The 10,546-nt window shown below is 37.3% G+C and overlaps 2 protein-coding genes across 4 annotated transcripts; one reads left to right on the plus strand and one right to left on the minus strand.

Moving 5' to 3' along the window:
- The first annotated feature begins 688 nt into the window (after positions 1-688).
- LOC147315786 (uncharacterized) lies at positions 689-4,770 on the plus strand. 2 transcript variants are annotated; one of them, XM_086258753.1, is made up of 4 exons: positions 689-946; positions 1,179-1,259; positions 2,377-3,382; positions 4,058-4,770. In XM_086258753.1, the coding sequence occupies exons 3-4, from the start codon at positions 2,750-2,752 to the stop codon at positions 4,376-4,378; spliced, it is 954 nt and encodes a 317-aa protein (XP_086114879.1). In that variant the 5' UTR covers positions 689-946; positions 1,179-1,259; positions 2,377-2,749; the 3' UTR covers positions 4,379-4,770. The 2 variants fall into 2 exon arrangements, with proteins under 2 accessions (XP_086114879.1, XP_086114878.1); XM_086258752.1 differs by lacking the exon at positions 1,179-1,259.
- A 626-nt stretch (positions 4,771-5,396) lies between these two features.
- Positions 5,397-10,181, minus strand: LOC147315787 (uncharacterized). Of its 2 annotated transcripts, XM_086258751.1 has the most exons (3): positions 9,922-10,181; positions 9,609-9,689; positions 5,397-8,491 (listed from the first exon to the last, which is right to left on the minus strand). In XM_086258751.1, exon 3 carries the CDS (start codon positions 8,465-8,467, stop codon positions 6,716-6,718), a length of 1,752 nt encoding a protein of 583 aa, XP_086114877.1. In that variant the 5' UTR covers positions 8,468-8,491; positions 9,609-9,689; positions 9,922-10,181; the 3' UTR covers positions 5,397-6,715. The 2 variants fall into 2 exon arrangements, with proteins under 2 accessions (XP_086114877.1, XP_086114876.1); XM_086258750.1 differs by lacking the exon at positions 9,609-9,689 and having other exon boundaries at positions 5,403-8,491.
- Positions 10,182-10,546: the final 365 nt, after the last annotated feature.

Genomic DNA, 10,546 nt, shown 5'->3' on the forward strand with positions numbered 1-10,546 from the left:
TCTGAGATTAAAGTCAGAATTCTGAGATTAAAGTCAGAATTCTGAGATTAAAGTCAGAATTCTGAGATTAAAGTCAGAATTCTGAGATTAAAGTCAGAATTCTGACTTTAATCTCAGAAAAAAAAAAGTCAGAATTCTGAGATTAAAGTCAGAATTCTGAGATTAAAGTCAGAATTCTGACTTTAATCTCAGAATTCTGAAAAAAAGAAGTCAGAATTCTGAGATTAAAGTCAGAATTCTGACTTTTTTCAGAATTCTGACTTTTTTCAGAATTCTGACTTTTTTCAGAATTCTGACTTTTTTCAGAATTCTGACTTTAATCTCAGAAAAAAAAAAAGTCAGAATTCTGAGAATAAAGTCAGAATTCTGACTTTTTTCAGAATTCTGACTTTAATCTCAGAAAAAAAAAAAAGTCAGAATTCTGAGATTAAAGTCAGAATTCTGACTTTTTTCAGAATTCTGACTTTTTTCAGAATTCTGACTTTTTTCAGAATTCTGACTTTAATCAGAAAAAAAAAAAAGTCAGAATTCTGAGATTAAAGTCAGAATTCTGAGAATAAAGTTAGAATTCTGACTTTTTTCTCAGAATTCTGACTTTAATCTCAGAATTCTGACTTTTTTCTCAGAATTCTGACTTTAATCTCAGAATTCTGACTTTTTTCTCAGAATTCTGACTTTAATCTCAGAATTCTGACTTTTTTCTCAGAATTCTGACTTTTTTCTCAGACTTCTGACTTTATTCTCAGAATTCTGAGATTAAAGTCAGAATTCTGACTTTAATCTCAGAATTTTGAGGTGGGCACCTGCAGGCTTCCAGCTTCGGTGACAGCGATGTGTCCAGTTTGGCAGGTGGAGAACTAATTCACTAAATATGGTGGATATAAGTGACTTTTTGCGTGGCCGAGGGGTCCCCGAAGATGCTATTTTATTAATGGAAGAGCAGAAGGTGAGTAACAAAAAAGAGAAATAGTTTGGTGTCTCCTATTTTTACAGGAAAACAGTTACGGTACAGTTACGGTTAGCTGTTAGCATGCTTGTTAGCTTATAATGTTATATAGGAATGAACGTGTTTCACGATGTTACAGTATACTAGGTGAATTGACGTTTTAACTGTTGTTGATCGCAGGATCATCCCAGATGGGTTCGTTGCATTTTATTTTATTGTTCTACTATTTCAGAGTTTTTCAAGGCAGTTAAGCGGAGCTGTGTTACAGATGCTAGCCGCCTGCCAATATCACTGATATATTTGATGTGTACAAGTAAGTTACACTTAGTACAGCGGAGGAGAGAAGCTGTAATGAATGTTTATGCGGATATTTCACTCAGAAAAATGGGTGGCGTTCATACACAGCCACCGACACAGCCCCGGTTGTTGTTCTGACGGTGGCCGACTGACGATCCCCTCACAACATGTTAGCTAACACAAACTAATGTAGTGCATGTAACTGTGTATACGTTAGTGGTACAGTGTCGGAAGAAATGAGCAAACTGTTTATAATGTCAGAATGACATCATCTTTCTCCTATATATAAAAGTGCTGGCTGAGGAGCGCTGCCGGGTTGAACTTTGACCTCGGAGTGACGTGACGTTTGTTCGCACAACCAATAGAAGTGCAGAAAGTCGCAAATCAGGCATATTGTTCGCATAAACACAAAAATAAATAACGAAATAATCCCGATATTGTGCCAAAGACTGATTTACAATGTTACTTTGTGTTCTATGTGTAATACCTTTGCTTAAATGACTAAATGGACTGTGTATTTATGACTCTGCGTTATAGTCTTACATACATAAGTAACATTCATATGTACAGATAAAAATGTACAGAGCTATGTACACAAGCGTGTACACAAAAGTCTACTGCTGATCGAGCTGCTCAGTGGTCGTACAGTCTCATGCAGAGAGCGTGGAGGTGTTGTCCATGGTGGATGTTAGCTTAGACAACATCCTCTCCTCCCCAGTCTGCTCAGTGGACTTTAGCAGACCGCTAAAGCTGGCCCTCCCGACCAGTTTGTTAAGTTTCCCCCTGTCCCTCTCTGCCATTCCACCACTCCAGCAGACCACAACATAAAAGACAGCAGACGCCACCACAGTGTCGTAGAACATCCTTAGAAGACGTACTACCTACATCATAACCAATCAAGTCCCACTTTTTTTTAAATACAGAAGAGGATTTATTATTTACTGAAAGGCTATGCCTTAGTTTGCTTCTTTCATTATTGTGTTTCGCCCTGCATAAAATAGATAGCTTTTCTGATAACTACAGTCAATACTCTCCTACTGGCATTAACGAGGCCTAAGAGGCTTAACTGTAATATTGCTTTGCAGCGTAAATGTTGCAGAAAATGACTGTCTTTTCTTTCTTCCTGTGTGCAGATTGACTGTGACGTCATAGCGCTGATGGATGACGCAACTTTGGCAAACTACATTCCCTCGTACGGAGACCGAATTGCCGTCTTCAATTTCTGCAAAAGCAAGCAACCACTGTCAAAAAGAAAACTAGGACTTCTGCAAAAAGTTCACCTCTCAAAGTGAGAGAAACAGTGGCTGACATGTCAGATTTGGATGACTTAATAAGACTGTATTTCAGACTTTCAGTAACAAAGAAATACTTTCAATTTTAGCACATAGTCATCAGACAATTATAAGTGTTCGAACTCTAAAGAGAATTTGTAAAAGACTTGGGCTTTTTAGAAGGAAGAATCAATCAAACTTGGAGGAAGTGCTAGCCTTTGTCCAACAAGAGATCATGACAAATGGACAGATGCAAGGTTATCGTTGGCTACATCTACGTGCAATTCAACATGGATTTGTGGTGTCACAAGATACTGTAAGATGCATAATCAAATTGCTTGACCCTCAAGGTGTGGAACTGAGACGAGCTCGACGGTTGAGAAGACGACAGTACAGCTGCAGAGGGCCAAATGCTCTCTGGCACATGGATGGCTATGACAAGTTGAAACCATATGGTATTGCTATCAGTGGCTGCATAGATGGTTTTAGCCGCTATGTTTTATGGATGGAGGCTTATACTACAAACAGTGACCCTAAATTGATTGCAAGTTATTTTCTGAAAACAGTTTCATGCATCAGCGGATGTCCAGAAAGGTTACGTGCTGACCGAGGTACCGAAAATGGTTGTGTTGAACAAATGCAGATGTTTTTACGGAGAAACCACACAGACAGTTTTGCAGGTGAGAAAAGTTTCCTTTACGGAAGAAGTACGGCCAACCAACGTATAGAAGGATGGTGGGCTACCCTACGCAAACAGAGTGCACAATTTTGGATGAACTTATTTCAAACTTTTCAGGATGATGGCCACTTCACAGGGGATTTTTTGGACAAAAGTCTTATCCAATTCTGCTTTCTCAATCTTATTCAGGTAAAAGCATGTGCTCATGCTATGTAATGTCTTAGCTGCATAAATAGAAAATATAAATATGGTTAGAACATTTTTTTTCTTTAAATTAAATATGAATTTTATTTCCATTTTAATATGTCTTGATGCATGCTCAATCAGCCAGGTAAGGAATGTTTTTTGACAGAACATTTCTCACACTGAAAACGCTACATCCAGATGAACAGAATCAACTTTTTGGGATTCCATTTTAATACTTTGATGGAATTGTATTCATGTTATCAGTGGAAGTAACTGCACCTTTCTCAGCACAGGTGCATGGAGCATTTTTTTTTATTTATTGCCACATGGTTTAAATTACTATGGAGTCTGTTACCTAGTGGTCCTTTGGGCACGGTTTCAGAAAGCAATCCTATCATTTGGTTAATTCTCTATTGAAAATTTATTGTAGAATCATTGCACACTGAGTATAAAGTGTTGGGCTATCTATTCAACAGCAGAATCATGCAGCACCATTCTGTGTCCATGTGCTGTTTAGTGAAAGTGCTCTTTTGTTGTTGCTGCTTGGTTTTACATTAATTAGAGGTCAGTTTCTATGTCTGTTGATTAATGAGTTAATAAGCCTCAACTTTGGCTAAATCTACTGGTACATGGTCTGTTTCATATACCGGTACTTATATTGTGTTGTTTTTCATGTAGGATGAACTTGATGAAGTTGTGAACACATGGAACTCGCACAAAATCCGGCCAAGTGGTAGTGCAGCATCGGGTCGACCAGTAGTAATGTACTCATTTCCAGAGCTGCACAGTGCTGAGGATAGACTGAAGCCTATTTCTATGGAGGATATCACTTTGTGTATGGAAGAGTGTAGCCCAAAAGGTCAACACCCCTGTGATGAAACAGTCTTTGAACTGTGTTGTCTGCTTATGGTAGAAAATGAATGGGATGCCCCAGGAGATCCACTTGGTGCTGCGGATCTGTACATTAGGTTAAGAGAAGAAATACTGCAAAGTATTTAAGGAACTTCAGTGTGTAAATGTACAAATAAATACAAAATATTTCTCTTTATCTTGATAACGTGATTTGATAGTAGGTGCCATGTCTTACAGGTACCTTTTATGCAGGTATTTCTGCACTGCATTAAATGAAAAATGTTTTTCTACATTCACACTACCATTAAACAGAAATGTTTATATATTACTTGAAAAAGCTGAATATTGTGATATTATCAATCAGTTATGAAACACATGTCAATCCTTTTAAAAGGCCATACATTAAACTGCATTTACAAATGTTATATTTTTGATTGAATCATAAGTGGTGTAAACCTGCCTACCAGTAAATTGCAATATAAATTTCTGTGTTTTGTTGCCAGACATGTGCATAGTATATAAAATATAAACTGACCAGCTCCCTGCTCATTGTTTTCTGTATCAAACTTTACTCTTAATATTCATGGCTGGAAACCCAGGCACCAGCATATGATATGCTAAGTGCCCGGGTTATCTGTGGTATGTTTCAGCAAACCATAGTAGCATTAACAATTCTAGGTCTTGACAACAGCATGTTTCTATAAACGTATCATTGTTAATATTTAAAGTCGTTATGCCTTTTGGGGAGCTTTTAGTGCAATTATATTAAAGCAAAGCTATTATAATCATTTACCCATGTGAAGATCCATCACTTAATTATTAATGTATTTCACTTCTGTTAGTTGTAAGATATTTTAGCTGGTTTTTCATGTAAAATGACCACGAATCATTGCTATACTGATTCAGTGTTAGCTGTTGTATACAAGGCTCCTTCATGATATGAATCCTAAAATTATAAGAAACATACCAAAAATATTTTGACTTTTATTTGTAGTATCCCAGCAACAATGCAACAAAACAGTTCCTGCAAGTGGAACCAAGTTATTGTCCCATTAAGTGCAACATGTTTTACATTTATATTTGTGTATCTTTATGAAATATTTGAAATTAAAAATAAATGGTATTCTTCCATGTTACTGAGCTCATGTGTGGCAGTCTCTTGAATTCTGGCATGTTCAAATAGATATGGAGTTTGATGAACATATTCAAAACAACAATACAAATGTACTGTGTACAGTAACATTTTATTGGAAAAAGTTTACAAGAAACCTGTTCTTTCCAATGCCAATAACATGGCTAAAACTCATAACCGTATAAGCTGCCCTGTAACAAGAATGACTCAACTTTTAAAACAAACTTATAGATCTCATATAGTCTTGTTATGCATCAGTATACATCAGTGACTTACTGTAAAGACCATGAACACTGGCTATTGTGGTATCACATATTCCTTCAGTGTCATCTATGGTATAGAAATAAAAACAAGTGTGAATGACTGAGAACATACATGCATACAAATAAAAATGCATAATTTCTGGCAGTAACAAGACATTTTTTCAGGTGTTAAGATTAATACTATATCTGAGAACATGACAATTTGGCATTACAAAAGGATGCCTGAATAATCACAGTACTTGACCACTGCACTGAAGTGTACAGTGTTTATTTATGATCTCAGTAATCAATAACCATCTTCAAAACAGACTGAATCCTTTAAGCAGCTTGAATCAATTTGATGGATGAATAACAGGTATGCTTAGAAACAATATGACATTAAGAAAATACTGGAATTTAAAAATATATTTTCACCAACTTTATATGGAACCTTTGTAATCAACAACAAATGCCAAACTTTGATACCTTAACCTACCTTAACTAAAAATTGCATATACTGTAAAGCAAAATGTTTTCAGACATGACAAATGCTAAAGTATAAAATTGTACTTATTCCTTTTACAATACAGTGTTGCATAACAGCATTACTTTTACGTTATAACTATGTTCAGTTTTAGCCCTGACCTAATAAGAAAATACCATCTGAATGAATTAGTCTTTCTACTAATTACTTACAAAAGTATTTGACTGTGCTGAGCTCTCACACCACACATGGTGCATTAAAGAACGTTTAAGAGCAGTTTAATTATAGTTTATAGATCTTAAGTAATCTTTCTTCATGCTTTTGCTGAAGGTTTCTGTCTTACAGCTGGAAAGCTTGGATTTGGTGAAGACAGCTCTGGATATGGTAGTAAACAGTGTACCTGTTCGTTTTGTTTTGTGACTGTATTATGTAAAACTCAAAATGATAAAAGAAAATGAAATATTAGCCAAAACTAGACTTCTAACAGAGCTGAGAAACTTCTCTCTAATTAAAAAAAGTATACTGTATAAGTTCAAAATACATAAAAATACATATTCCTAACATCTCTTTACAGTTATGCTCTAGTGTGCATGAGCAGTTCAAATGTAGCGCATTGCTGTGAGAGTCTAAACAATGTCCATCACCCAGACATTACTTTCAAGAACTGCATTAAATTCAGAATGAAAATCTGGGAAGTTTTCATAGCTGTTAGCTAGCTGCAGAACATTCCCACACGTGCGTCCGACTGGTCTTCTTGTAAACTCTGTCATATCTTGAAATTCCACATAAATACTGTTTGTTACTATAAGGTCAGATCCGGTGCAGAAACGCATAAATTTCTGAAGTTTAATGTTATCCAGCTCTCTGATGAATCTTTTGAGATGATTTTTCACTTCTTTTTGTTGTGGAGTCAAATCCACAGCAAATTTCAGCAGCTGGCACACTTTTTTTGAAGTTGGTTGCAGTTCAGAGAATAACTTGGTCAGTCCCTCCGGACTGAGGGAGATATGGGGGTCGATGATCTCCCGCCAGCAGTCAATAACAAACATTGGTTTTTGGACAAGCTCTTTGTGTGCTATTTCATCAAGGATTGTAGGAAGAGTCTCAGCAGTGATTCTTTTTCTACAGCCATAACTGTCAAGAATTTCCACAAGATCATCCAAGTCAACTGCAGAGAAATCTTTTACTGCTTCCATCAAAACATCACATTCTTGGCTGCTGACAAACTGTAGAAAGTGTGCTTTAAGATCACTGTAAACACCACTGAAAAGCACTTGTTCCATAAAAGGGATTGCAAGTTTATTTGGAAAATACTGACATTCTTGGTAACCTTTCAGGAGTATTCGCCCAACTGCCTTCCATTTTTCAGCAGGAAAATCATGGCGAATGAATGGCACTTTAATGGTTGCACCTAGGGTGCATCGCTCATAAAATTCATGCCAGAAGCATGTGAGTACATCTCTTAGTATTCCTGATCCAGTGCCTGGTTCTTCTGTGTTGTCTGGAAGTATGCGCTTCACATTCAGTGTTTTGGTCAAAATCTCCTCATCAGAGAAAGCAGTAATCATGTCATGTAAAGTGTCAGTATGACGTATGGTGATTGTTATTATGTTCTCTGAATTAGGTGGACTGAGGGGTACAAGAAAACCCTCATAGACTAATGTGTCTTCTGTATCTTCTTCAGCATCAAAAATTGGACCAAAAGTAATTTCTGGATCATCTAAAATTTCTGAACCAGCGATGACTTCATCAAAATTACCCCTGACTTCCCCCACTTGCAATGGATTAATATCACTGCCACTGCTTTCTGAGACAAACACCACTTCAGATGTCTCGCTGGCATCTTCTTCAGGATCTTTTGGTTTTGTTGCAATGTAGAAGCGTAACATTGTCAGTCTCGCTGCCTCATACATATTGCCAATAGACTGGCAGGTATCATCAGTAAGGTGGTTCTGTTTAAAGTCCCAAACCTCAAACTCAAAATCTGTTTCACATCCCTTAGGAGATATGCCATTAGGAAAAAAAAGTTTCTTTCCTTCCTGAAGAATATCTTTTAATCCAGCATCAGTGGCCATTTGAATTTTTCTAGTGCCACCTCCCTGCTTCGCTCTCACCTGTTTGGCTATTTTTCCATCACAATGTATCCATCCTATCTCAACATTGCGTGTTGCTTTTTGCTTCTTTGTCTGTCTTATTCCTGCATCTGTATGTGAAGTGTTCTCCTTTGGACTTTCTTTTCTGGTTTTCATTTTCTCACGAAGTTTTTGCAGAAGTCCTAGTTTTCTTTTTGACAGTGGTTGCTTGCTTTTGCAGAAATTGAAGACGGCAATTCGGTCTCCGTACGAGGGAATGTAGTTTGCCAAAGTTGCGTCATCCATCAGCGCTATGACGTCACAGTCAATCTGCACACAGGAAGAAAGAAAAGACAGTCATTTTCTGCAACATTTACGCTGCAAAGCAATATTACAGTTAAGCCTCTTAGGCCTCGTTAATGCCAGTAGGAGAGTATTGACTGTAGTTATCAGAAAAGCTATCTATTTTATGCAGGGCGAAACACAATAATGAAAGAAGCAAACTAAGGCATAGCCTTTCAGTAAATAATAAATCCTCTTCTGTATTTAAAAAAAAGTGGGACTTGATTGGTTATGATGTAGGTAGTACGTCTTCTAAGGATGTTCTACGACACTGTGGTGGCGTCTGCTGTCTTTTATGTTGTGGTCTGCTGGAGTGGTGGAATGGCAGAGAGGGACAGGGGGAAACTTAACAAACTGGTCGGGAGGGCCAGCTTTAGCGGTCTGCTAAAGTCCACTGAGCAGACTGGGGAGGAGAGGATGTTGTCTAAGCTAACATCCACCATGGACAACACCTCCACGCTCTCTGCATGAGACTGTACGACCACTGAGCAGCTCGATCAGCAGTAGACTTTTGTGTACACGCTTGTGTACATAGCTCTGTACATTTTTATCTGTACATATGAATGTTACTTATGTATGTAAGACTATAACGCAGAGTCATAAATACACAGTCCATTTAGTCATTTAAGCAAAGGTATTACACATAGAACACAAAGTAACATTGTAAATCAGTCTTTGGCACAATATCGGGATTATTTCGTTATTTATTTTTGTGTTTATGCGAACAATATGCCTGATTTGCGACTTTCTGCACTTCTATTGGTTGTGCGAACAAACGTCACGTCACTCCGAGGTCAAAGTTCAACCCGGCAGCGCTCCTCAGCCAGCACTTTTATATATAGGAGAAAGATGATGTCATTCTGACATTATAAACAGTTTGCTCATTTCTTCCGACACTGTACCACTAACGTATACACAGTTACATGCACTACATTAGTTTGTGTTAGCTAACATGTTGTGAGGGGATCGTCAGTCGGCCACCGTCAGAACAACAACCGGGGCTGTGTCGGTGGCTGTGTATGAACGCCACCCATTTTTCTGAGTGAAATATCCGCATAAACATTCATTACAGCTTCTCTCCTCCGCTGTACTAAGTGTAACTTACTTGTACACATCAAATATATCAGTGATATTGGCAGGCGGCTAGCATCTGTAACACAGCTCCGCTTAACTGCCTTGAAAAACTCTGAAATAGTAGAACAATAAAATAAAATGCAACGAACCCATCTGGGATGATCCTGCGATCAACAACAGTTAAAACGTCAATTCACCTAGTATACTGTAACATCGTGAAACACGTTCATTCCTATATAACATTATAAGCTAACAAGCATGCTAACAGCTAACCGTAACTGTACCGTAACTGTTTTCCTGTAAAAATAGGAGACACCAAACTATTTCTCTTTTTTGTTACTCACCTTCTGCTCTTCCATTAATAAAATAGCATCTTCGGGGACCCCTCGGCCACGCAAAAAGTCACTTATATCCACCATATTTAGTGAATTAGTTCTCCACCTGCCAAACTGGACACATCGCTGTCACCGAAGCTGGAAGCCTGCAGGTGCCCACCTCAAAATTCTGAGATTAAAGTCAGAATTCTGACTTTAATCTCAGAATTCTGAGAATAAAGTCAGAAGTCTGAGAAAAAAGTCAGAATTCTGAGAAAAAAGTCAGAATTCTGAGATTAAAGTCAGAATTCTGAGAAAAAAGTCAGAATTCTGAGATTAAAGTCAGAATTCTGAGAAAAAAGTCAGAATTCTGAGATTAAAGTCAGAATTCTGAGAAAAAAGTCAGAATTCTGACTTTATTCTCAGAATTCTGACTTTAATCTCAGAATTCTGACTTTTTTTTTTTTCTGATTAAAGTCAGAATTCTGAAAAAAGTCAGAATTCTGAAAAAAGTCAGAATTCTGAAAAAAGTCAGAATTCTGACTTTAATCTCAGAATTCTGACTTTTTTTTTTTTTCTGAGATTAAAGTCAGAATTCTGAAAAAAGTCAGAATTCTGACTTTATTCTCAGAATTCTGACTTTTTTTTTTTTCTG

Source organism: Aulonocara sp. 'chitande type north' Nkhata Bay, linkage group LG13 (genome assembly GCF_057382095.1).
Source record: "Aulonocara sp. 'chitande type north' Nkhata Bay isolate Kocher_YH1m ecotype deep benthic linkage group LG13, A_spYH_male_GT1.1, whole genome shotgun sequence".
Classification (NCBI taxonomy): domain Eukaryota; kingdom Metazoa; phylum Chordata; class Actinopteri; order Cichliformes; family Cichlidae; genus Aulonocara; species Aulonocara sp. 'chitande type north' Nkhata Bay.